The sequence below is a fragment of the Crocodylus siamensis genome, chromosome 5, assembly GCF_052110815.1.
Source record: "Crocodylus siamensis isolate JL-2025a chromosome 5, ASM5211081v1, whole genome shotgun sequence".
Lineage (NCBI taxonomy): Eukaryota > Metazoa > Chordata > Crocodylia > Crocodylidae > Crocodylus > Crocodylus siamensis.
Window position 1 is genome coordinate 60,734,546 of NC_143399.1, and position 27,686 is coordinate 60,762,231.

Genomic DNA, 27,686 nt, shown 5'->3' on the forward strand with positions numbered 1-27,686 from the left:
TATTGATATAGTTCTTATATTTTTCTGTAGCCATAGCCCATATGCTTTGTAGTTTTGGATAAGATAATTGCCTCTGGTGAAGTCACTCATCTGGAAAGCCTGAAACCAAAGCTGTTTATTGCAAAAGGAAATCTCCATGCCCCATTTCAGTAGAAATCTTTCCAGTGGATGGGGCTACAATTTGTTGTGTAACTTTCTTGATTCTACATGGCCAGCTTTTTATTCTCAGTACTATTATGCCACAGTGTTGTTACTGTAGTTGGCATCTCGGGACCTTGCACAATCCAAAGTTTGCTGGGGATACCAAACAGACTTGAGAGAGGTCTGACATTCAAATCTGATAATTGTGAGCTCTTCACACATTAAAGGTCAGTAGAATCCCTGTGCTACTATCTATAACCCTGGCTGTTAATGAAAAGGATTAGGGTCTCCAAAGAGTGTTCCTTTATGAAGAAATCCTCAGCTTGCTTATAGTAGTGTCTGAAAAATATTTGCAGCTTTATGCCATAGAAATCCCTAGTACTGTGCATTGTTACACATAATTGATCCATCGACTGTAATATGACTGCTCGTGTGATTAGCTGCTCACTGCAGTGAAAAAGGAAGTTGCAAGCTTATCTTATGAGGGCATCTGTGTCTATCTAGCAGTGATTCTGTGCCATCTTCTGTTTTACAGTTTCCCAAGCGAGACCACCTCCAAATCAGAAAAAAGGTAAGTTAACTTTAGCATATAAGTGCCTTTTTGTAAAGATAAACATCATGTAATGTACATTTTTTGATACTGAATAAAAAACAAAGATGAGAGAATTTACTGTTAGATTTTGATATTCTTCCACAATTTTGAGCTCTTAGACAAGTGACTATTTTTAATTGCAATTTATTTCAAAAAATGACAAATATAATTTTATTATCTCTACAGGATCTCGAACTCCCATAATCATTATTCCAGCAGCTACCACCTCTTTAATAACTATGCTTAATGCAAAAGATCTCCTGCAGGATTTAAAGTAAGTAGCTGACTAAACTATGCTTCATAAAAGATTGTCTTCAGATGTAAAGCCAGAGTAGCAATTATTCAAGAAGCAGTACCTATTGTTTCACGACAATTGAATTTTAATCTTGCAGACCAAATTCTGTAGGCCTCCGGAATGGTAGGCAAAAGTATTATTAGTATGAATGTTGTTTCCCTAGGGCTGTGACCTCTGAACCAATAACTGTCTTGGTTAGAAAGAAGTGTTGTACTAAAGAAGTTGTGGCTTTTCTTAATGTAAGTTCTGCATGCGTGACCAATCTTTCTCTGCCTACACTATAGCATCATTTTGAAAGAGATGAAGTGTAGTCCCATAGCTACCAAGATGGAGCCTTCCTTTACTGTGCTTCTTTTTCAAATAGTACATTTGCTCATTAACCAAAACATTTGTAAGCAGGAAATTAGCTGCAATTCTTGTACAAACATTGAACTTTTAAAACATGTTAATAAAACCAATGAAGCAACAATTTTAAGTATTTTTTAGGAAATTATAGAAATACTGTTGAATTGTTCAGTCCTCTTACTCCTGTCTGCTATAAACCACAGTGGTACAGGGTAAGGATTGTTGCTGCTTAAAGAAGCATTCCCAGTTGGCAGTGTAAAATTAAATGCATTATAGTTGAATCACCTAATAAAAGATTAAAGGCAGCAATTGACCTTTGGGTTGTAGCACACAGTTTCATGCTATGTTTATTCACATACCACACACCTTTCCCTCAAAAAAAAATTAACCATCCAAAATTTGGGGTGTGCATTTTAAGCAAGGAAAGTAATTTCTGTAGCTGAATGGAGGTAGGGGCTGCTGATTTGACAGCAGGCGGCTGTGCTTAGCACCAGCTCACCCAGGGCTGAATCCCCTGGTCATGTGGAATAATGGTGGAGTCCCACTGTCCGTGTCACTCCCTCTTCCCACTCCAAAGGCTTAACCTTCTGAAAGCCGCTACTGAATTGGCAGTGGCTGTTGGCTAAACAGCACCAGAAAGAAGGGTGGGAGCACTGGCACTGACAGTACTGCATGTGGCCAGAGGTTCAGCGCTGGTTGAGCCAATTCTCTAGTAGGTAAGACTGGAAAAATCTCCCCCGATCCAAAATAAGGTGCATGTCCTACTTGGGGGTATGTTTTATGCAACCCTAGTAGGTACTTCTCTCACTATGAAAAAGTATCAGTTTCCACTTAGAAAGTACTCCTTTAAATATTCTTGGTACAGATGTCTCAAAAAAAAAAAAAAAAATGGTTTTCTGATGCTGGTAGCTTGTGGACCACACACCCCAGGAAGAGTTAATTTGCACGCCCTGGGCTCCTACCTGGCTGTTTGTCCTCCCCACCTCCTCCATTCTTTCACTACAGCAGCAGCTGGAAGCTCTGGGGGCATTTTTACGTGTTTCCAATGCATTGCCAGATGCTTTTAATTAGAGAGACGAGCTAATTAAAAACGCCTGCGTGTCATGTGCATCAGTGGGGCAGCATGTCTCTGCACTGAGAAAATGGTAGCAGGGTGCTTTGAACTAAAGCACATTGAATGTGTTTTTTATTTCAAAGCGCACTGCGGCCATTTTCTCAGCATGGAGATGCGCTGCGCTGCCCTGCGCTGCTGATGCACTTGACATGTGAGGCTGCCAGAGCATGTCAATTTACGTGCTCCAGTAGACTTGATTAATTGAGCCTGCTCCGACATGCTGAATTTCCAGTGCATTGAAGCAGGCTTCCTGCATGTGTGTAAGTGCCCTGGGCTTCCTCTCCCTCCCCTGACTACTACTTCCTTCCCCTAGAGCCCACATGGCGCAGCAGGGAGATACCTACACAGTATGCAACTCAAAATGCCCTTGACTTATGCTTGTGCACCCCATGCAGTGTTTAGCTGCTGCCTACAGGGTGTGTGACCTCTGGCTGCTTAAATGTTGGATAGCCCTGCTCTGATAGACCTTCACAGAATATATTTCACCCACTGTAAACTGAGTTTTCATTGTGGCGATAAATGCATCTTGTACTTGAGTTGTCCTAGGACACTTTGAAATTGCATGGTGGTCTTTTGAAATGATCTCAGCTCACTGAAGATAAAACCACACTGAAATATTTGGTGTCAGAAGTGCAGTAGGTGAACAAAGGTGAACAATGGACTTTTAGTACCTCTTTCAAGCATTTCAGGCAGCCAACTGAAAAAATAAAGACAGTTTGAAATTGAGATCTAGTATATAAAAACATTACAGTACTGGTATAAATACACTAAGAAACATCTTTTTTCTTTTATAGAAGCAGTTTGTCAGTAGAGCCCCTGCTCTGGATCTAGTTTTATTAGTATATAAGAAATGTTATAGTGTATTCCTTTCCCCATACAGGATTAGTTCCACTGATGTAAATAAAGCTTCATCCCTGCTGAGAGTTTTACTTTTAAGTTGACTAGTACAGTTAAAACAGTGTTTTTGGCATGTGTCCAAACCCTAAGAGAAAACTGACCATTCCCTCAAAGAGAAAAGTAAAAGTGAAGATTAGAAAAGCCTGGGGAGGAGGCAGGTTTCCACATGTATGGAAAAGGGACTTAAGAATATTTGAAACAGAGGATTTCTATAAACTGGGAGTGGCAAGGGAGGATTCAGGAAAGCAAACAAAACACTTAACCATTCGGTTAAATTGCTACTTGGTCAGCACTTCCAGGTTCAAGGTAATTACCTTTCTCCTGACAGCAAAGAGTATAAATATATGTAAAGAATAAATAGTAGTTTCATAGTTTCTAGAATCAGAAGGGACCTGAGCAGATCATCTAGTCCAACCCCCTGCCATGGCAGAAAAGAATACTGGGGTCAAACGACCCCAGCAAGATGTTCATCTAACCTCCTTTTTTTGTTTTTGTTTTTATAAAAAGAAAAAAATTTAGATGGAAGCATGGGAGCCAGGTAAGGTAGAACCTAGCGCTTTATTGAGACCTTCAAGTTCATGGAGCACCCCCCGCAGACATACATAATAACCCTCTGGCCCAAGGCACTTGGCGCCGGGGGTGGGGCTGGCATTGTGGCAGGGGGAGGGCTGAGCGTGTAAACAAGCCGGCTTCTCTGTACTACACCAGCCGCGGATTCGACATCAGCCTGCCCAGCTTGGCACACCAGCCCCCTCGGTCCTGCCCTAAACCCTCCCCTCAAGTGTAACATCAGCCAGACCCCCTAAATAGGAGCCATCCCAGGCTTTTCTGTAGGACACCTGGGGCCACTAGCAGGGAATTCTGGGGGGAAAAAAAAAACCATGGCAAGACACCCCAAAAGGGCCAAAGTCTATATAGATAAGGTTTAAAAAAGCTGCCATCTGGGCCAGGGGCTTCTCTGTACTCACACCCCCTGCCCAGAACACAATAAATAAGCCGTTAGAAAATAAATAAATGTTAAATAATTGAGGTTTATATAGTATTACTGTAGTACATAAGTTTTGTTGACTAACAAAAGACCAAAGTAATTTTCCTTGATTACTGAGTACATTTCAGATGTATTCCACATGAAAGTTGGTAATGTGCAACTCAGGTTTAAATTAGACAGCCCAAAATGTACTCTTCAGAATTCCAATTTTTATATGTAATAAATATGCATGCACTTTAACAGTTTGGAAAAAAAAAAAAGGAAGATAACTTACTTCAGACTGAGTGAAAACAGCCATAAAATTTGCTGTACTGTATTGGGTTGAGTGAAACATCTGCAGGTTTCATATAGTTCTATAGTGGAAAGCTATACATAACATGGATCTCACTCCTTTCCATAATGAGTTTTGGTTGTAAATGTTGAAGGAAGTTGCATGCATATTGTTTGTACATATTTTCCAGACATCATTGGAGAGTGCCTTTTTCTTCCCTTGCAGCTTCCTCCTTGTTTCTTTAGACGGTATTCCTCCAAGACTCAAAGTGTTAATAGAAAATCAGAGCTCAGGTTCTGTGAATGCCTTTAATTCCATCCTGTCAGACTTTGAGAATTAGCATTTTAAAAGAGCAGGGTTGGCTAAAGTTGGAGCTATAGAGCAGTGCTCTTAAAGCTGCTTTTATTTAATCTGGGAGTATAATTTTCATTCATATAACTATTTCCCTAGTCTCTTTCTAATCTTAGTGTGCTTTTAATGTTTTCTGTTCAATTGTTTTAAAAATCTAGGGCAGTGAAACCATTTCAGATGCGTTTGTTTTAAGTATTAATGTTCGTACGTTGCTTAGAAATTGAAAAGCATTGTATATATGCCAAGTTGATTTTTTTAAAATTTACTACCCATAAATACTGTCCACTGTGCCTCTTCAACCCAGACTTCTTGGAGAACTTTTAAAGTTAACAGATGTTTACAGGTTATGCTTTGCCTGTCAGATGAATTTACAAGTGTATTAGTGAGTAACAAATTAAAGCAGATTTTGTAACAATTACACTTAAGCTATAGAAAAAAAATAATATGAATTGCATAGTTTAACATCTTAGTCTGAAATACACTCTTTGCTACAAGTGTAACACATAATAAGGAAAGGGGAGGGAGGAGGGAATAACACACCTGCAAGATTAGGACACTTGGCTATGGTTTAAATGGAAAATGAAGAAGTAGGCTGAGGTGGAAAGCTTAGAAATGTCTAACATGCAGATTCATAATTGGCCTCATTCAATCACAGAATTCCAGAAACTGTGAAACACCTTAATCTGCAAATATTAGTAGTGCAATAAAGAAATGGTGTGGAAAGTCCTGATGTAAGCAAGAACTCTGATTTTTATTTCTAATTACAGTATATCTTCACTTATTCATGCAAATGGCCAGAAGACATTGAAGCTTATTAGATTCTTACAGATTAGCTATTAACTGAACATATTTGATAATGCATTGCAAAATCTAATTTTTCACTTTGTCAAGCATAGTTTAATTTTCATACTTCGTAGCCTGGTAAATGTACTATAGTGCATTTTATATGAATATGTCTTAGAAATGAGATCCAGTTATAGGGGTCCTCTGAGTATTTGCAAAATGAGGAGATACTGCCACGTTTTTGGGAGGGTAAGTCTTATGCCCATTAATGAAATAAGAATCTTGAAGTGGTATTGATTTCAGTAATTTATGTGGTAGGATCCATATGCAACTTGCTGCTTATTTAGTTGACTACTTGTGTCAAGTTTTGGAATGATGGATTCTGAATAGCTGTGGAAAGAACAATTTTTTTGCCCCCTTTGAAACAACTTAAAAGTTGTTAAACAGTTGTTACCTTGGATGACAAAGCATAAGTGTCAAGTGCAGGCTATTGCAAATTGAGGGTGATTTAACTAATTGTAGGTTTGCTAAAAGTCCCTAGAAGAAGCACAGGGCATTTTGCAGTGCCCAAATTTGTTTTAGTATAAAAGATATTTGGTCAGAGCTTTCAGATTTGGTTCATAGCCACGTTTTTTATTTTTGGAATACATTTGGGTTTCCCTTGTATTTGAATCATGTTACATTAAAACATGTAATATAGAAAAATTTAAGATTGATCTTAAGTAGGTACAATATAGCTTAGTTTTGCATGTATAATCAGCATACTGCTTTATTCATTCACCCAACTTTTCTGGGTTTTGGGGTTTTTTTTACTACTTTCCAAAAAAAGTTATCCCAGATCTTTAGCAGTCTGTTTGCAGGTAAAGCATCTACAGTTTTACTCTTTGTAAACTGTAGAAAGTCACAGAATTGATTAGTGTCGTGGACAACTTTAATGAATGGTTTGATAGTTTACCATTCTAGTTGTTATGTATGTAAAGTGTCCCAAAAGTGATAAATCTTTCCATCATTGAACACAATATAGAACACAATCCAGATCTCTCAGTAGCTATAAACTTTAATTTCCCCATAAGGTTTTTTTTTTTTGGTCTTTGAAGATTCATCATCTCTTGCCTTTTCCTGATCTTACTGTATTTCAGTTCTTTACTGCATTTATCCATGTACCAAATTTTGCCGTAATCATATTAAAATACTTATTTCATAATGAAGTAGCAAATGTGGAGCCAGTTGTCAAAACCTGAAGTATATCAGGCCATCCATTATTTCATAGATTTCGTAGACATTGGGGCTGGAAGGGACCTCGTGACATCATTGGGTCCAGCCTCCTGCCCAAAGGGCAGGAAGTCAGCTGGGGTCAGATGATCCCAGCAAGATAATCATCCAAACCCTTCTTGAACATGTCCAGGTAGGTGCTTGCACCACTTCAGGGGATAGTCTATTCCAGACTCTGGAGACTCAGATGGTAAAGAAATTTTTCCTTATGTCCAGTCTAAAACACTTTTCCAGCAGTTTGTGACCATTGGACCTTGTCTTCCCTTGGGGTGCCCTGGTGAACAGACATTCTCCCAGATCCTGATGCACACCCTTTATATACTTATAGGCTGCCACCAAGACCCCCTGAGTCTATGTTTTTCCAAGCTGAAGAGTCCCATGCCTCTCAGCCTCTCCCCATAAGGCCTGCTGTCCCGAACTCTGATCATGCGTGTGGCTCTCCCTCTAGACTCTTTCAAGCTTCTCCACATCCTTTTTAAAGTGTGGAGCCCAGAACTGGATGTAGTACTGCAGCTGCGGCCTCACTAAGGCTGAATAAAACAGGACGATGATATCTTGGGTCTTGCTTGAGATGCATCGGTAGATGTAAGCCAGAGTTTTATTTGCTTTGCCAGCTGTGGCATTACATTGGTGGCTAATATTCATCTTGTGGTCAATCATGACCCCCCAAGTCTTTCAGTGATAGTGCTAGTGAGTGTAGCACTGCCAAGCTTATGGGTATGATGTGAGTTCTTTCTCCCATGGTGGAGCACCTTACCTTTCTCTATGTTGAAAGTCATCAGGTTTTGATCTGCCCACTTAGCAAGCCTGTCCAAGTCGGCCTGAATCCCCAGCCTATCTTATGTTGTGACTGTGCTTCCCCATAATTTGGTGATATCTGCAAACTTGGCCAGTTCGCTTCTGACACCCAAGTGCAGGTCATTTATGAATATATTAGAGTACTGGCCCAAGTACTGAACCCTGAGGGATTCCACTGGTCACCATGCGCCATGTTGACTTGGTTCCATCAACTATCACTCTTTGTTCCCCAGCCATCAGACCAGAAAGTTGTTGAGGCTGCAGGTCCCTAGTTGTCATGAGGACATCATGGGAGACCAAGTCGAAGGCTTTTTTGAAATCCAAGTAAATGATGTCAACCTCTTCTCCCTATCCAGGTGACATGTCACCTGGTCATAGAAGAAGATGAGGTTGGTCAGGCATGACCTACCTGTAACAAAGCCATGTTGGCTGTCTCAGAATGAGGCTGCCTGTTGGCCTATTGTGAATCTAAAATAATGTAATTGCAATTCAGAGTTCTTTTGTTTTCATGCAGAAGACCCATCTTGTATACTCAAATGCCCAGTCTGCAGCAAGCTTCAAAATAAATGTGTAGCTGCGAGAATATTTTTCTGTCGTACCCTATGCATCTTGTGTTTTGGAAATCATGTCTATTTGGAATGAATGTCTAGTCCTTACATGGTACAGAAGGGTGGGAACAGTTCCCCATATTCCCTTACGTATTCTCAATCTTCCTTTACCTTCCATGAATAATGTTGGGAAGAGAGAGAACACGGAACTATCTTTACCCTTTAAAATTCTGGTGCTTTTATGTTGCAAGTAACATCTTATAAGATTACAGCAATCTTACTTCAAAATAATCATTCCTTATGGTACAACCAACAAATGCTACAAAAGCATTAAGTTGCCTCTGCTGTTACTAGCAAGACATTATAATCAGAATTACTGGGGGGGAGGGGGTTGTTTTTTGTGACCCAGTATTCCATATTCTAATTAAATTTCTAATGACATACAGTGGCTAACAGATTATCTCTTTCCATTGCTTAGTCATTTCAAAGCATACATTGAAGGAATGTGGAGAAGTCTTAATGTACTTTACAGTAGTTAAGGGATATACAGTCCTATTTCAATATATTACAAATTTCTTGTTACTCTCTTGGCTTATCAGATGGTTTCCAAGATGCGTTACACTTGGATGTAAATTTAAGTGGCGGGTAATTTTGCAGTAGACAAAGACAGTATAAACATGCAACTCTTCTTATGCTACATGAATCATAGTTTTATAATATTTGTAATATAGATTGATGTTTAGGTCCCAATTCTTACTTATTTCCATTTTTATTGTTTCTCTGCACTGAAGGGCAATTAAAAGGCACATTTCTGAAATTGGAGTTTTCTTTTTGCTATTTAAAATCTATTAATGAAACTTTTTAAAGAGGCTATAGGGTGTTTTGTTTTTGTTGTTTCTGTTGGAAACGTCAGGAAAATCAACAATGTCCTAATTTTGCTGTAAGATTTATTGAAGATCTTTCTCTACTGTTAGGTTTTACATTTTAATTAAAGTGTTGCTATTGAATCTAAAACAAACCTTTTTTTTCAAAATGTTAATTGTTGAACATAGACAGGTGTTAACTCAACCTAGAATCTTCATCCAAGCTGCCTAAAACTCCTTTTTTCCTTTTTTTTTTTAAGCTTTTATTTTTTATTCTCGTGACTCTTCTGTCGAGTCATTTACACTATCTTCTAGACAAAACACGATTTCTCCCCCCAGCGCCCAATACCATATATACAGATGGACAGACTAAAAAATAACCTGAACATCCTGTTTAAAATAAACAAAAAACCTGCAGCCCCTTTTTTGCTACTAATTTATTTCTGATACTATTTCCTAATTGTGTACAAATTATTATAGTTTAAACTTTATTTCCAGAGCTCATGATTTATCTCACTGTTAAGGGTAATGCCATTGATTTTTTTTAAGTAATTAAAATTTCATAGAAAATACATATTTTACTAAAAAATATGGGAATAAGACTCCATTGTTACCCACAGTAATTCTTGTACTAAAGAGAAAAATGTGGTATAATGGGTAGAGCACTGGTCTTAAAAAGAGCCAGCTTCTGTTTCTGGCCCTGCAATTGGCATTGGACCAGTTGCTTTTACCTGTGAGATTTCCCCATCTATGAAATAGAGATAATGATATTTCTTGATATTTTTTTTCCTTCCCCAAAGTCCATTGAGATCCAGTGGTGAAAAGCATCTATACAAGAGCTAGGTATTGCTACAATCCGAGGTGCTAGTTCTGCAAATTGTTCCACACATTTTATTTAACAGTAGGATATATGAGAGAGACCCCTGGAACTTCATGGCATATATATGCCTGTACTAGGGCAATGGAGTTTAGATCATCTTTTACTGTAGTAGGTATTCAAAAGTGACCACAGTCACCCCATGATAGGGATCCACAGTGTATATCAAATCAGTCTATGATTTGTCTGAATGCAGTGTTTAAATGAATATAATTGATGGCATTTTCAGGCTGATGGTCCAGCTATTAAGAAATTGGAAGTTGATATTCATTTTGTGCATAGAAAACTGTAATAGAGATTGGTGTTTCTACTCCTGGCAAGTAATAAACAACCCTTTTCTCCCCAACTCTTGAAGACTGAATGCTCTTGTGAGAGGAGGGTGTAGTACCAACTTAGTGCTGATACTTGGCCTTTTGGCCTCCCCACCAGGAGGAAATAAGGAAGGCATGACAACCTCTATTAGATAGCTTCAGGACGTGTTAAGTTAATGTATTTGTATCCTGATTTGACTACACACCTTGCATCTTGTCTGTCTTGCTGCTTATGATTGACTTTTTCCATAGACCCATGGATGCAGTTTTTCAGTGCAGAAGTTTGATACACCGATTTTTGTACCTGTTAGCTTTTTCTCTTGGCACAAAATGCTTTAATTTTTGTTTGAACATAAGCATTTTTACTAATTCATAGATTTAGGTTTTAAGATGACACCTTACTTTAGCAAGTCCTTTTCAACGGTAATAATAGGAGGTTTCTGAGGCAAACCTTGATGAAAATCGTTTGAACCATTAAAAATCCTTGTTATGAGCTTCTCTGATTTAATGCAAGGAATTTATGGCTTTTTGTTAATATCAAACAGGGGGTATCCATTAAGTATTCTCTATTTCCTAAGGTTTGTACCATCGGATGAAAAGAAGAAACAAGGTTGTCAACGAGAAAATGAAACTTTAATACAGAGAAGGAAGGACCAGATACAGCCTGGTGGAACTACAGTCAGTGTTACTGTACCGTATCGAGTGGTAGATCAGCCTCTGAAACTGATGCCACAAGACTGGTAAAACAGGGTTTTTCTTTTTAAAGTCCTTTTTTACACTTTTATTTGTCTTTTTCCAGCATAGGAACACAGCATGTAAAATGATGTAATAAAATATTGTTTATCCAATTAAGGCATGAAATATATACAGAAATGGTTAGACAATGATTCTGCCACAGTGTTTTTTTCCCTTTCGGTATACAGAATGTTTGATCAAACTTATTACATAAAAAACAAACCCTAGCTTTTTTTTCCCTTTTTTTAATGATATATGCAATATTCTGGTTTTATCCCAAACTCTTACTTGTATGAAACCACTAAAGAGTATGAACATAACACTCCACCTTCTCAGAATCACACCTGTTGTGCTGTTTAAATCATTTAAATATTGTCACCTTTAAAAGAAGTATTCCCATCAGTAGTATTTCTTTCTGAAGGAGATGCAATTTTAAAAAGGAATTTTTGATCCTTCGGAAAGAATTTGATTGTCATGCATACTTTTAAGTTAAAGTAGAAGATTCCAGATCACAGGCTCTTACTGGTCCAGACAGAATCCTGGGAAGTGGGAGAGGCAGTCATGGGATTCTTTGTGTATTTGGGGTGCATTTTAAACTAGTCGCCCCCTTCCTAAGGGAGTTTCTTAATGTCCTAAGCTTATTAAAAGAACATTTTTTTCATACTTTATTTTAACCATATAGGCTGCATCTAGATAAGCATGGCCATGCAGTTTATTTATATTGTAGAGTCTTATAGTCTCTTGTAATATTCAAAACTGTATGCTAATAGTACATAATGTATACAAGAGGCTACTTGTATATATACTACTTTACATAGTTCCTCAACATTATTTTTTAAAGAAGTGAAATTCCTTTTACATGCTTGTTTTACAACGAGTATGTGAGACTTTGTGGACAATTATTATTTTTGCTGTGGATGTAATCTTTGCACCAGCTAATGCAAAGAATGTTTTTCAGTGATATAACCATAGTCTTTAGCATTTTGGAGAAAACTGATTACTTTTTTCTCAAACAAAAAAAAAAGAAAAAATCTTATACCAATATAAATTTAGAAATTAGATGATGGGGATTTTTTGTGAATGCTTAGAGGCCAATGGCATTAGGCACTGTTCAGATATAGCAAAAGGGCCAGCCCCAGAGGCACTATGGGTTTTGAACAGTTTATTTTCCTAGTGTAAGAATTCTCTTGTGCTTAACAACAAATAGATTTTCTTAGACTACATGCAGTGGTTACATAGACTTGTAAATCACTTTAAAAAGGAAGGTAAAAGTGTTGTAGTTTTCATATATTTTTTAAATAAAACTTTGAAGTATTCAGAATGAATCCTTTTATATTATTACTTTTCATTTAGTTTACAGTACAATTTGAAGAGAATCATTTTTAAAATGCTCAAGTGTGTGGTTTTTGTTTTGATTTTTAAAAAGTACAAAACCGTAATCTCCTAAAATTTTAAGCAGGATTTGACTTCTGACCAATGAAAATTGAAATTTAGTTTCATTCAGCAAAAGGCAGAAATTGAAGTCCAGAAAGATTATATATTAGAATATCTGGTTGCGTTGATGCTGAAAAGACTAAAAGTGGTGACAGGAAAAAGCAAATGCACAGGAAGTACTGCAGTCATTAATGTGCAATAATGCTAATATTAACATAATTTCTTTTTATAAGGTACAGTGCAAGGTAGTATTGACAGCAGCCAGTTTCACATGAATAATTGAGAGCTTTTTCCCTTCAGGTTTTTACTATGATTAGAACTTCAGGTCTTCATTGTGTGCATCTGTTCCCATATTTTTAGGGATCGTGTGGTGGCAGTGTTTGTGCAGGGTCCTGCTTGGCAGTTCAAAGGCTGGCCTTGGCTGTTGCCTGATGGATCACCTGTTGATATCTTCGCAAAAAGTAAGCTTTCACTTAAGCTTTAATGCTCTTATGTTTTTATAACACATTCAGGCTTGGCAAGAGTATACATTACAAGATGGTTCAAGCTAGATGTGGACAGGTGCTGATGTCCTTGCACTCAGCTATGATTCCCACTCCCTACTCGCCTGGAAATGGCATACCAATCTGGCTAAGTTTCTCCAGGAAAGAAATTGTTCAGTGAGACAAGAAGGCTGTTGCTATAGAACAGTTTGTTTGTATTTCGCTTTGAGAAGATGTATTAATAGTGCAGGCAGCCAGTTGCCCTTACTCCTAGAAGCAGTGGTAACAGGTAGACTTACTGAATGTGAATCTCCTTGTCTTCCGTATGATTGGCCTTCATCAGCTTCTAATGTTTTCCATAACAGTAGCTTATCCTGCCAACAAAAGCTAACCACAGCCTAGCAGATCCTTTCTACTAAGCAGAATCTGGCAGCTCCCAGAAATTTTACTGCTTCTCAAAATTGTTACAGTGCTTACTGGGTGTTTCTGAAACATCAGTCACACAGACTTTTATTCTCCCCTTTTTTATAAACAAAGAAAAATCTACATTATTGCAGACTTGCAACACATTCATTTTTCTCCAAAATAAAAACATGTCTCTATGGGTTGAGTGGGTAGGTATTTGGGTTTTTTTGTTGTTGATGTGCATACCCTGGGCTAGGCCCTGGCACAACCAGGAATGTCTGCTATGACTTGGTGTTTGTTTTCCTACATTGTGAAACATAGACCAGTGGCGGCTTGTGCAGCATTATTTGAAGGATCTGTGGTCCTTCACTGGCTTGTGTTCTGTACTCCCATTTCACATGCCACTAAGTGCCCCTACATGTGTGCTTTAATGCGCATTAGCTTATTTTAATGAACATTAAAGCATCGTGCAGGGTGCCTGTACACGAGTGCAGAGGCTGCTTCGACGCACAGGATTAATAGAGCCTGCTGGAGCATGATAATTACTGTGTTCTAGCAGCCTCCCTCATCTCCTGCATCAGTGTCCTCATGCTTCAAAATTAACAGTGGGGATGCTTTAACTAAAGCTCGTTAAACAAGCTTTAACTCAAGCACCCTGGCACCATTTTGCAACTCAGGGATGCTGATACAAGACGTTGGTGCTTTAGTTAGAGCGGCTCTGGGAACCACTCTTAATTAAAGCCTGACCTCCCCACCCCACTTGGAGCACATATAAAAATGCCCCAAAAATGCACTTTTGCTAATGTGCATTAAAATGAGATAATGTGCCTTTTACCAGTACCTCACAGTAGAAGTATTTAATGCGCATTAGCAAAAGCACATAAATGAATATGTAGATATGCCCACAGTATACTAGCTATAGTCTTCAGGTGAGAATACACCCAGCTTTTGTCCCCTTCTATTCTGGATAACTAGTCCATGTGCACATGCCCAGAGTTGAAATTTTTTAGCTTCTGTAGGCCCCTCCCAGTAACAGACAGTGTATTCTGTTTAAGTACACAGCTTTGGAATTGAAGAAAAGGCACTTATGTAGAATGTTAGAATGCAGTGCTTCTGCCTCTGGTATTAGCCCTAAAAATGATTAATTAGCTTCCCTAATTTTAAGGCTTCTAATAGTTAGTTTCAGATCTGGTCTTAGAAATCCTGAAAATGAGTTTTGGGGCTGTGAATTCTGACAGCACACTAAGCAGTGCTGTTTAAGGACATAGTGCTGTCAGTGCTATGATTAAGCAGCCCCAAAACTGAATATTAAGGGCCTAGAAAATGAAGGGAGATGTGCATGAAATTGACTAGCTCCTGTCATTTTCAAGGCTTCTAATACCAGCCCTTTGACAGCTGCTTCCCCTTCACTCTTTCTTTTAGGGAGTACAATTTGATATAAAGTAGATAAATACAGTGACAGCATGCAGTTAGCAGGAGTACATTTAATTTACAAAGCACACAGGCAGGCTGAAATATGCTATGCACGTAAGTGATTTTCACGTTTAACCGATATCTAGATAATTGGAGCTTTTAACAACGTAAGCAGTAAGCAACAAAATGGAACTGGTGTTTTAGGCAGTGAAGTGAATTATGCGTTTACTTGGCATGCAAATAAACGGGCCCATTCTTTGATTTCTTTTAAAGTGTGGATGTGAGCTGAAGAAACATGCTGGGGTGGGCTTGAAGACTAAGATGTGAGGATAAGAGTATATTTAGGAATAAAAGGATCTAGTTAGAATAAGAGAGGTGGCATGTAAAAAGATTTTAAAGAAAGGACAACATAATATGGGAAAAGTTATGTAAAAGCAAAACAAAGTTTACAATAGACTGAAAACAGCAAAAGAAATGGACATCTCCAAAACAGATGCAGAAAATGGAGTGAAGGAGAACCAAAAACCTTCTGAACTCATCAGTTATAAATACTTCATACTTACGTTTTTTTAAAGAAATTTAGAGTAGCAGTTATTAATGTTGCTATATGGTGTGTGTATATATAGCAGAAAAAGAATTGAGTTCCATAGAAATGGTTTGCCATAGATAAGCTGATCTAGGAGAATTTAAGTCCTTGTTTGAAGACTTGAATTTAAAAGCACAAACTGGTATGGATGCTTAAGAGAGAATATTGGATATATTATCTGTCTGGGGACATGCATATGTTCAAACTGGGAACGGCACTATGACTATTCTTATCCGTATGCATATGTATTTCTGGAAAGTAAAAAATGTTTTGCCCTTTCAAATGCTTCAGATTTCATAAAATGCCAGATATTTTAAAAATATTATTCTGGCACAGTCTAAGTTGTTTTTCTGTAAGACCATTGTGTTGCATTGTCTCTGAGGTGGGTGGGGGGATATATATTTTCCTACAAAAGTGTACTTTGTGTTTCAGCTTCAAGTCCATTTCCATTCGTATGGTAACTACAAATATCATTCATCACTTTGTCCATACACAGGGTCTTTAACTTCATAAACAGAGATCTGGGTTTTCAGTTTGCCATGGAAAAATGCTGTTTTGTTTTGTTTTTTCCTTTGAAAGAGAAAAATGTCATAAACCATGGGTTTCCCCTTGCAGGCTGACAGTTCTAGCCTGCAAGAAGCGGCTTGGGGTTAGGGGTAGCAGGACTCGGGGGATGCCACGTGTGTGTGTGTGTGTGCGCGCGCGCGCATATGCATGTGGCCAGCAATACAGCCTGGCAGTGATGGAGACTATCTCCTCCAGCTGCCTGCAGGTAAGTCTATGATGGGGGTCATAGGTGAGGGAGTGGGGCAGGGTTGGTGGGGGAGGTGCAGATTGAGGTGGCAGTAGCCATGGTGAGGGAGTGGGGCAAGGTTGGTGGCTGGGGCTATAGGGGTGCTGCCCAACCAGGGTAGTGCCTGTGGCTAGGGTGGAAGGCATGTCTGCAGGGCCAGGCTTGGAGAGGAGGACAAAACCCTGGTGGCCTGAAGGTGAGGCTTTGTGCACTTCCCTAATGCTGTGTGCACTTCTGAGGAAGGGTCAGGTGCCAGAGGCAACATGTCAGGGAAGTATGGGGGGGGGGGCATGTGTCCCTTCAGATTTGTGTATGAGGCAGAGGAGGATGCAGGCTGCCTGCTCTGGAGCTCGGTGCTGTCATCACCACTACTGGGACCCCCATGCTAGCTGAGTCCCCCAGGAGAAGGACAGCAGGGCAGGGAGCTCTGATCCCCACAGCAGGCAGGCCACATCCACCCCTGCCCTCCATTGGCTGCACTCTGCTCTGGCCACAGTAGCCACCACCACCTTTATGCAGCAGCTGTGGCTCTGGTGTTGTGGGGTGGCTGAGACCGGCACCCGCAGAACAGAGAGCAGGCAGGATGCAGCTGCTGGGTCTCATAACCTCGGCGGTTGGGGACCCCCTTTGGCAGAGCTGTGGGGCAGGGGGCTGTGGGTTAGGAATGAAGCCCCAGCTGGGATGGGGTGGGAGAAGACTGTGGATCAAGGATGAAAGGCACCGGTAGGGCCAGGTGGCTGCGGATCAGGAGTAAGGGGCACTGGCAGGGATGGGGGACTGTGGGTCAGGAGTGAGAGGCAGTGGCAGGGCACTGGCTTATCAGGACTACTTAGCACCACAAAGCAGCCAGGGGGAGGGGGCGGGGGGACAGCCAGAGTTGGACCTGCATCATGGTGACCGAAGGGGAAAGGGGAGCTCTGATTTTTCCATGATGGAAAAAAAACCCAAAATCAAATGCCAAAATATAGATATTCAGAATTTATTTTATTATAACAATTGAGGCACTGGTTGGTAGGCTTCCATAGCTTAAAAGTTGTACATATGTCAATATAACATTGTGTTCAACTAATACATATATATCTATAGATATCTATCGATATATATCTCAGAGAATTTGGGATTTTTAAAAAGAGAAAACCAGGATCCCTGTTCATAAGTACTTTTTGATTTTATATCAGTCCATTATCTCACTTAGAGACTGTCAACTTTTACAGAAACTAAAAACCATTGCAGGCAACCTGGTCTAATTCCACAGTGATCAATTTAACAAAGATTTAAAGCCACGTATTGTAAATTGAAATTTTGGAAATAAGCTGATTGGCATAAAATTCACAAATGGATATCTAAATTCATTTAGTATATGCTGGAGTAGATGGTATGAAATCACGTCAAACTGGTTTTACTTTCTTCATTTTATGCTCATTAGAATCCTGTCGAGTCTTTTGTGAATGGATCTTAGAAAATGACTTTCTTTATCCTTTGTTGTCTTTTTTTCAATCTGTAGCATTTCCTTTCTTTTGAAATTATTTTGACTCTATTTTTGGATTGAGTACATAGTGTTCATATGAAGAATAACAATTTCCTTACACTTACACTCTAGTTATATTCGTAAGTGGACATTTAAAATGAAAAGTTTTAGTATTTTGCCACTTTAACCAACATGAATATTTTATTTGAATGCCATTTTAAAGGTCTTCCTGCTATAGCATATTTAATGTACTTTTATTGAACCTGAAGGTCAGTTCTAGTGGGTTGACTTTTGTTCAATAATATTTAGCCTCAACTCAAAGGTTCTGTTTGACATTCATAGATTTCTTTGTAAATGCATAGCCTTGGCATACAATTATCTAGCCTTCCTGTGCATAGTTTAAAAGGCTTGGCATCATCTGATTTGCTTAGAGATATTCATTCTTAGTTTTCATTCAAGACACTTAAAATTCACTTAAAATTTGGCGAGTGGTGTGATTTTTAGTTAGTATCTCAATTTCTTAATATGTTAAAACTAACAAATATGATTTTTTGTGTTAGGAATAGCTTCATAAATATGTATTTTGTATATTCTAATGTTCTTAGTATATTTTTTTTAAGGAAGCAGTTAGGTCTTGGCTAGGAGAACAGTGAAAACTATCAGAGTCATTTGGGCTGTGTACGCACATTCAAAGAAGTTGGGATAATTCTCTCAGGTTTGTTTTCTCCTGATAGTAAAATTTACCCAGAGCTGCATATATAGACATTCAAATGCTAAGGCCCTGAAGTGTGGAGAATTTACAGTGCTGACACTGTGCAGTTGTGGGGTGGGGGGGTCCTTATGTAGCACATCTCTGTTCTGCCAGCTCCCTTAGTCTGCAAGGCAGTGTGTAAGGCAGGGCTGACTGGCTGAGACAGACTCTCTATAGACAGCCTGTGTTTTCCTGTAGCATACTGTGGCAGTTGTGAAGGGGATGTGCTCTGCTCCCAGCTGAAGCACCAGACTCCAATGAGCGACAGTCTCCCAAAGGAGCAGAGGGGAAGACGGAGGCCTGTGTTCTCTTTTGAGGGAAGACACGGCCTATACAGACATTTGCTCTCCCAGGAGAAACTATCCTGGGAGTGATGTAATAGTTGTTTCCAAGTTATTTTTCACATGGACTGGCCATTTTTTCTCTAGGAGAAAAAGCCTAAACATCTGTACATTCATGGATCCTTCTGGAAAAGCAGCAACTCAGGAGAAACTGAATGTCTGTATGAATCCTTGTTTAAAGATCTGACTCAGTTCTGTGGAAAGGAGATGTTAAGGCCTGGCCTTAGAGGAGAATTGACCAAAGTATATAAAATAATTATTTAGAAAAGGCTGGTCAGAAGTTCTAGTTTCTGACCAATTTAGTACTGGAAAAGCATCAGAAAATTTTAAGCAGTTGGAATTTTAGGGAGAGCTTTAAATATTTAAAAGATTGGATGCATTATCTAAATTGGAATTTGACAAAGGTAGCATTTATACTAGGGCAGGAAGTATCATGGGGTATTTTTAATACTTGCTGTGGTTAGTGCTTAAGTTTTATGCAATTCCTGTGAGACAACACTTTCAACAGCATACTGTCTTTTAACGTCCTGCTGTTACATTAGCTAAATACTAGTTTGTAGGTATAGCCTGCTGCTGAATCACTAAGATTATTTTCTGCAGCACTTTAGGATAACCTTGGAGTCTTAGCATCAAAACACTGATTAGGTTAGGACTGACAAAGTAATTTGCAAGATATGAGATTACAGCCTCAACTGCCATTTTTCCATTTATACAAATGAATCTGTAAAGAAAGTGTATAATGTGACCTACAGATCACGGCATGTGTTGAGGACTATACAGATAAATTCTTCTTGGGCAAGTTTCATCAACAATTCTTAACTGATTTTCATTGTACATCGGAGTGTATATTGGCATTTAATTAGACTCTGGTTGCGCTGCGGAAAAACATGAGAGAAGCAGTCTGTGTACGGGGAGCCAAAGGCATCTCATACAAATGTTCACACCGTGCCTGTCTAGCAGAAAAGCATTCTCATCAGTGACTCCCCACAAACCCAGCTTTGAGAGTTGCCAAGGTGTGGTGGAGTGGTAGATAATAGAATGGTAGCTCTGGTGATCACCTGCTTGTGCGGTAGTTTTACAAAGTGGTCTAGTAATGGGTTCAGGACTTGAAAATGTGGTTTAAAAACATCATTATTCCTTCAGTAGGTATCAGTGAGTACAGGTGAACTGAAAGGATGGCCATCCTGAAGTGGAAGCAAGGAAGGGAGATGCCAACAACTCGGTATAGGAGGTGAAGTCTACCTCTGTTTCTGTGGTAGTAAAACCATGCCTTCAAATGTATATGCAATAGTATACTTTCACTTTCAAGCAGTTCACGCAGCTGTAGATACTTAATATACAATGAAAATGCAGACTCAAAGGTTAAATTAATTTTCATTCTTGGTCAGATCTGAAAAGTCTGGCCAACTCAGAATTTCCATGTGTTTCTAGCTACAATAGGAGGAGATGGGTCATGGCTGTCAAATTCATAAACCTACCTAAATGACCTTTATTATTAACTGTTTTATAGAGAGTGGTTCTTGGTCCTTAGCGTTAATCTCAATTCTGAAGAATGCGGTGGTTTCTTTGTCAAAGTATTATTATCCTGATATAAACTTAATTGTGGTCATAGCCTAACTATTTCTCCATTGTATTTTGCAGTTAAAGCTTTCCATCTCAAATACGATGAAGTGCGTCTAGACCCAAATGTACAGAAATGGGATGTAACAGTGTTAGAACTAAGCTACCACAAACGGCATTTGGACAGACCAGTATTCTTACGTTTCTGGGAAACTTTGGACAGGTAAATACCATTTTTTCTCTAATATTTTTTTGAGGGTGGTGGTTGGTGTTTTGGTGGGGAGGAATTATTGCAGTGCCTGTTTCAGATATCAGAAAAATTGTATAGTTTAGAAAGTTTCAAGCAAAGTCTTGGAGCTAAAATAGTGCTTGTAATTCATGATTATGGGCCTGGCAGATTATCCTAAACTCTATCTGACCTAACAATAGAGGAACAGGAGGGGGACAGGGGAGGAGAGGGAGTTAAATATTTGTGGGATGATAGATATTGAGTCTAATGCAAAAAAGTGACAGGTAAACAGTTAACCAATATACTAGTAAAAATATATCTATCTACAATTTAGGATGTTGATGTAATATGTCTTATGAACAATAAACATTAAGAAAATAGATGTCCGTATTGAATTAGTGTGTAAATTTAGTTACAACAATTACTGCATCAGATTTTAATAGCAAAATAAGTATTTTAGGCTTATATTTCCAGAAGAGCTGAAGTGAATTAGGTTCCCGAATTCTTTTGCAATTCAAAACTACCTTATGATGCTCTGAAAAGTCTTGATTATATAATAAGTGTTCAAGCTCTTTTATTGCAGTATCTCCCAGCAATATATTCTGCAACTAACTGCACAGATGTTTCTGAAATTTTCCAATCCTGATTTACCATGACCTGAAGGCTTCTTTGACTGAGCTCTTATAACTCTAGGCATCACAATGGGTGTGGACAAGTTTGACATTTCTAGTGGGGAAAAATGCCACTCTTCTAAAAACTGCCGAGCATCAAGGCATTAATTTGGTTTCTCAGAAGAAGCTTGGCAGATCCATGAACAAGGTCATCCACTTTTGACCTGAAAGAGCTCATGCAAGGATAAATGCCTGTACCTTTTGGGGGCATACCCTTGCCACTCAACTCCTCCTGGTCCAAGCAAAGTCATGCAGCAGCTGCTTCCCTGCACCTTCCACAGATGAGATGGGGAGGGCAGATAGGACAGGGACCCCTGGGCATTTTCCCATGACTGTTGATCTCGGGGTAAGTAGAGCTACTGCTCTCCCCCTGGACCTCCATCCCTCCACCACCCCCACATCTTCCATAAACCAAGAGCACCTCAGTCCCAGGAATACACAGGGAGCATTTGAGCATTTTTATTAAGCAGGAGCTCATCCTTGTTTGTCTGCAGGGGAGAGGTGGGTGGCTGCAGGCCAAAATGCCTATAACCTATCTCTCACCACTTTTTCCAGCAATGAGCCCCTGTCCATAGCCCGTGTCTTAAAACAAATCAGAGTACTCCTAGCAGAGACTATTTAGCTACTTTTTTCCTTCATAATAATCAGTATTGTGAATGGGATAAAGAATGGACAGAATTCACATTTACTGTTGAAGCAACAAGGGTCCTTTTTATTTTTAACTTGATAATGTACGGAGGAGTGAGTTTTTAAGTGTTTTACTTTATTGTACAGCCTTTTTCCTTAAAAATTATACTTTTTTGTGTCTGCCACAAATGATATAATATTTCTTGCTAACATTGCAGGTACATGGTAAAGCACAAATCCCACTTGAGGTTCTGAATCCTTTGACTGCCATTTGATTCCTGGAGTTTGGATTAAGAAATGTGAAAGATGTTCCAGCTCGGAGACTAGAGAACTCGCTGTATGCATATGTCCAGAACTTTGCAAATGAAGAAGGGGTCACAGTTTAATCTTTTATAAGATCTTGTTTGGAAGCTTGTGCTATGACAGGTTGATATCTGTCATTATTAAAAGCAAAAGGGTTTTGCTTAAAACTATTTTTTTAATAATGTTAGCCTTCTAGTCTGCAATTCAAATTGTATATTTTGATAGCAGCAGTTTCTTCCCCATTTTGTTATATTAGCCACATTTTTAAATAATGTGTTTTGTTCCTCATTAGAAAATAGGTTGATTTTCACTGCAGGTTACAAAATGTGTGTGTGAGTGTGTGTGTGCGTGCATGAGTGCGCGCATGTGTGTGTGTATATGTGTATATATATAGATGTTATGAGGCATTCTAAACCACTTTTGCTTCCAGGTTTAGTTCTGATTTTCTTTGCTTTGTTTCATTTATTGAAAATATTTTGTTGTGAATGGTATTATATTTTAGTCTATAGGACTTGGGAGACTAAGCAAAGTGAAGATTGTTTTGGATAAATCAAAATGTCAACCTGTATATGTACTGTATATTCAGTCCGTCTTTATTGAAAAAGGGATGATGAATAATCAAGAACCACTTATTTGGTTATAATGTTCCAGTTTATCAAATCTCTAAATTTTATTATGAAATACATCCAAGTAATGCTAACACTGAATGTTCATCCTCTACAGGTCCTTTAATTAATTTAAAACTGAAAGTGTGTATGTGTACACTAACACCTATCAAAATGCCTTTATATGAGAGTCCAAACATTATATAAATTAAACAGTGAATAGAAAGGGGGCTAGTTTGCTTTGTTTAATACAACCACCACACACACTGAGTCCTTTTAACCTCATTACATTTATAACAACTCATACTTTAATACTTTTTCCTTATGACAAAAGTCACCCAAACCACTTTTCCAAGAGTTGTAATATTCTCATATGAGTTGCTAATGCGGTCTTTTTAGCAGCATTGCTTTAGTACTGAAAATATATTCCAGTTACCAAAGAACACATTTGCTTGATCTAGAATATGAATGTATTCAGGCAACACTGGTATTTGTGTGAATTTAGCATACTTAGCTAGTAATTGGATGCTTATCTTGCTGGGATCCTATGACCCCAGCTGACTTCCTGCCCTTTGGGCAGGGGGCTGGACTCGATCTCCCGAGGTCCCTTCCAGCCCTAATGTCTATGAAATCTATGAAATTTAATATCAGTGGAGAGTTAAAAAAAAACAAAAAAACCAAACAACGCCCCCCCAAATAAAACAAAACAGTAACCTCCATATGCATATTTTTAATGGAAAAAAACATGTTTATATTTCTGTTAGTGAAATAAACCATGTTTTTTCTACTTGGCAATTTGAAGTTTGACCAAGAGTAAAATATTCTACGTGTTCCTCATTAGTTTTACTTTTATTTCATATTACTTTAATTTTTCATATAACTGGAAGTGTAATGGTTTCAAAAAAGTCTGTAGGAGCGATGTCTTACTGTTGCATCGGGGGTCTGAGGGCTGTGCTTCTGTGATATCTTTTAACCTGTACTATACTAAAACTATTTTAAATTTAAAACTAAGAAAAATCAAAACTCAAGTATTTTAGTAAAAATAAAGATCCACCTCATTCATAATAACCTAGAATGGAAGAAATAACTACATCAACAACATATTTTACATCATTAAATCACTTAGGAGAGCAAACAATACCTGGTGTTGGGTTATTTGTTTGTTTTTGTTTTATTTTATTTGTTTGTTTAAGACCATTTAGTTTCTCTAATTTACACAGGAAGTATGAGTAGATGACTGGCTCATTTGTGGAACATAATTATTATAAACGTGTTCTGTTCTTTATCTCTTTTGATATTGAGGTACAATTATGAATTGTAACAACAGTTGCCAGCACAATGGAATGTGGTTTTGAACTGTGTAAGTTGTGGGCATCCAAGATTTGTTTCTGCTATTGTGAAATGATTCTGATTTTAATTTTTACAGAGTTAGGATTGTGTTGGCTACCATGCCTGTTTTAAGACAGTGATAATGGACAGCAATCTTTTTCCTAAAGTTTTTTCATATAAGCATTTTATGCTCACATGTATTATAGGTTACAGATCCTAGTGTTCTTAAAATATGCAGCATTAAGTCAGTGTCACCTTTTTTCTATCCTCTATTTTGTAAGATTTTACAACCTGATTGCTGGTACAGGAGTCCCCTGTGGTTCAGTGGTAGAAGCCTTGTCTACCACACAGGAGACCTGGGTTCAATTCCCAGATGCTTATACAGCTACAGCCATGGAGGTACCAAACATCTGGACTTAGTCTGGTCATTGGATTCTGTCTCCGTGGCCTAAAGGGAGGATATAAGATGTGGGTAGCCTCCACTGATCCAAAAATTCCTGTCCAGGCATATGAATCAAAGGTCTGAGTGATCCTCATGCATACACCATGATCCAGAAGGTTTGACAGCTGTTAAATTGTTGGTACAGTTCATCAGTTGTTCTTGAATCAACTTGTGATGTAATACTAGAGACAGACAGCCTGATTCTGGTTTCACTTACGATACATGTCAGGCATGACCTATTGAAATCAGTGACCCAGCTGTGAAAATGACAAAAGGAACAGAATCGTTGAAATTCATTGTTTTAACTGCCGTTAAAGTCCGGATTGTGATTGTGGTGCAACATAATTGTGAACAATTGCCTAATTAGATCATTTAATGGCAATCTAATATCAATCCATACAGCTACCCCTGAGGCAGTTGATTGATTATCAGATTTAGATATTAATCTGTGAATGTTGTAATCCTAAAATGTCATACAAAAGAAGACAACTGCTGTTTTGGGGGGATTCAAATCGAGCCTTTACCATTTGTGGATTCAAATCAAACCCTATTACTTTGGGTACTTTGTATTGGCAATATCGCCACACAATTAAGGTTCAAATATGTACATTTATAAAGGACATGGCACCTGATACTTCACTTTTACATCTGTTCATTTATGAAAATAGTCACGTGTCAGAGTAAGCTGTTGTGCATTGAGGTTCCCATTAACTATATAGTGCAAGTGGAATCAGGTTCTCAGAATAGTTCTCATGCTTACTCCCTGTTCTGTGCGTGTATGCATGCATGTAAATACATGTGCACACGCCTCCCTCCCCCACTATCCTTTTGCAGCATATCTAGATATCCAGAGACCATGTTATGCTTAATTTATCTATACATTGATGTACAGTAGTAAGGAAAACTGTTACTATGAACTGGAGAAGCTGTGCTAACAGCCAGTTGCTTGTGAGCTTCTTTCTTTATCTATGAACAATTTTGAGAGCTCACAGTGCTGATAAGTGTATAAAGTGTAAACTGAACTGAAAATTAAAATATATAATGAAGACTGTGAGCTACTTGTACTGCCTATAGTTTTATTGAAAAGTTAAATGACTCTAGAAGTATGGAAATCAAATATCAAATTGACTTCAGTTTCTGTTCTAGTTCTTTGAAATCTAAACCTCTTTTTAAACAACTAAACAGTAACAACTCTGCAGTTGTTTAACAAATACAAAATGTGGAAACTGGCTTGCTATCTGATACTGGACTTCCACACTGTCAGATATTTGACCTATTTTTTTTTCTTTTTTTCTTTTAATTTTACAGCTGCCAACAGGGACTTTTGAAATACTGATTTATAGTAAAACGTACTTTCCTGCTTCCAATTTATACATGGCAGCAGCTGTCAGTTCACTATTTGACTTTTCTAACTGTAGCACTGAGAAAAGTTTGCTGATGCAGACTTAAGCAGATGCAGGGGCTACTTCTTTTTCAAATAGACTTGCATACCTGAAGAAATAACAGATCTGTACTTTCAAGTGACTAGGCATAACAATTTTATTCTCATTTCAGGGAACTTTTTTTTTCTGTGAAGATAATTTTACAAGACTGCACTGAAGCCAGTGCTTGAGCGACACAATTTATAGAATTATTCTGCAGTTCTGTAAACTCTTTTATTTTTAAATACAGATACAAGGAGTAATTTGTGGATAGCATATGCATCAAGTTGATAAAGAGCTGAACCTATGGTCAGCAGAAGCAATGTTTGTCAGAAACATTTATCTGAACAGAAGATTTGTTTTTGGCTTTTGTTCATTTATGAAGCATTATGGTTCTCTGCAGAGATTTGTAATGGAAATTTTATTGGTACAGCTTTTCATTCTGTTGTCCAATGAAATATGCACTTAGCTGCTAATACTTGCTAACGTCATACAAAGAAGCTGGTCAAAATTAATGGCTTAGATGCTGGATTTAAAATTTAATGTTGTAAGGCTGTGCTCATTTTAATTCAAAAGCCATAACTAATGCCAAGTACTTTATTAAAGCAGTATGTTCATGAAAAATTAAAAATTCCTGCCTGAAGAAATTGTTGGCCAAGTAGGTTAAAGTTCACTTGAAATACTAAAAGAAATCATCTGTAGAAAAATGTGCCATTAAAAACTGGATTAAGTGAATGTCAAAGTCCAGCTGTTTAAACAGTAGCGCCAACAACCTGCTTCTTATAAGGAGCTCTAGGACCTTTAGGTTCATTTTCTTGACAGACTTGTATATCAGTAGAAATCATACAGTTTATATTTTGTTTTGTTGTACAATGTATCATTACCTGAAGACCTTTAACATTGTATGGACATCCTGAGAGAGAGACTGAAAACAAAGCATTTGTTAATGTGAAAAGGTGGGTGTGATGCTCTTTACATTTAGCAGTATAAGCCTAGTGTTCTGAGTGTGATCCATCTGCCCGGTGTCTCCTTTCCGGTGACAAAGGAGCATACTGTAGGGCTGCTGTTGACATCTATGGAGCCAATTCTTTTCTCAGTGGTGAGAATATAATTGATAAAAATAAGAAAAAATGGGATGTATTTATTGAAGCAGAATGCATTGTGGTAAGCACATCTGCTGCAAACCATGTTTCCAGGTTGAATTTACTAACAGAACTCATTTTTCTTTCAAACAAGTTGATTTAAGATTTGTAAATGAATGCAAATCCAAAGAATATTCTCAAATGTTTGAAATTTTTAATCAACGAAGTAGTTTACATGTAAAGCTGAAAAGGTCGGAGGTAATATATAAAAATCTATATGAAAAGCATCACTGTTCATGAATTTTATTTGCATCTCTACATTTCTCTCTGATCTACCCTTCATTTATCTCGGTCAGAAACCGATTATCATGATTTACATACTTTGTGTGTACAGCATATATTTTCAGATGCAAATCTTTCTTGGGCTATAATTGCCTGAAACTGAGTATCGTTTTGCCCAAGACTGCAAAGTTGTAAATAAGAGTGTGAAATCTTGGCCCCACTAAAGTTAATGTTGGTTGCCATTGACAGCAGTGGAGCCAGAATATACCCAAGGATTTTAG

At 38.2% G+C, this 27,686-nt stretch overlaps 1 protein-coding gene across 1 annotated transcript in view; it reads left to right on the forward strand.

Moving 5' to 3' along the window:
• The window catches only part of CDC73 (cell division cycle 73), a 160,597-nt gene extending 133,187 nt beyond the window's left edge, over nucleotides 1-27,410 (forward strand). The window contains exons 12-17 of the mRNA XM_090048497.1: nucleotides 677-712; nucleotides 920-1,007; nucleotides 11,025-11,186; nucleotides 12,976-13,076; nucleotides 20,496-20,637; nucleotides 22,160-27,410. Of these exons, the coding sequence (XP_089904623.1) occupies nucleotides 677-712; nucleotides 920-1,007; nucleotides 11,025-11,186; nucleotides 12,976-13,076; nucleotides 20,496-20,637; nucleotides 22,160-22,196 (566 nt within the window). The 3' untranslated portion in view covers nucleotides 22,197-27,410. The remainder of the gene's footprint in view (nucleotides 1-676; nucleotides 713-919; nucleotides 1,008-11,024; nucleotides 11,187-12,975; nucleotides 13,077-20,495; nucleotides 20,638-22,159) is intronic.
• Nucleotides 27,411-27,686: the final 276 nt, after the last annotated feature.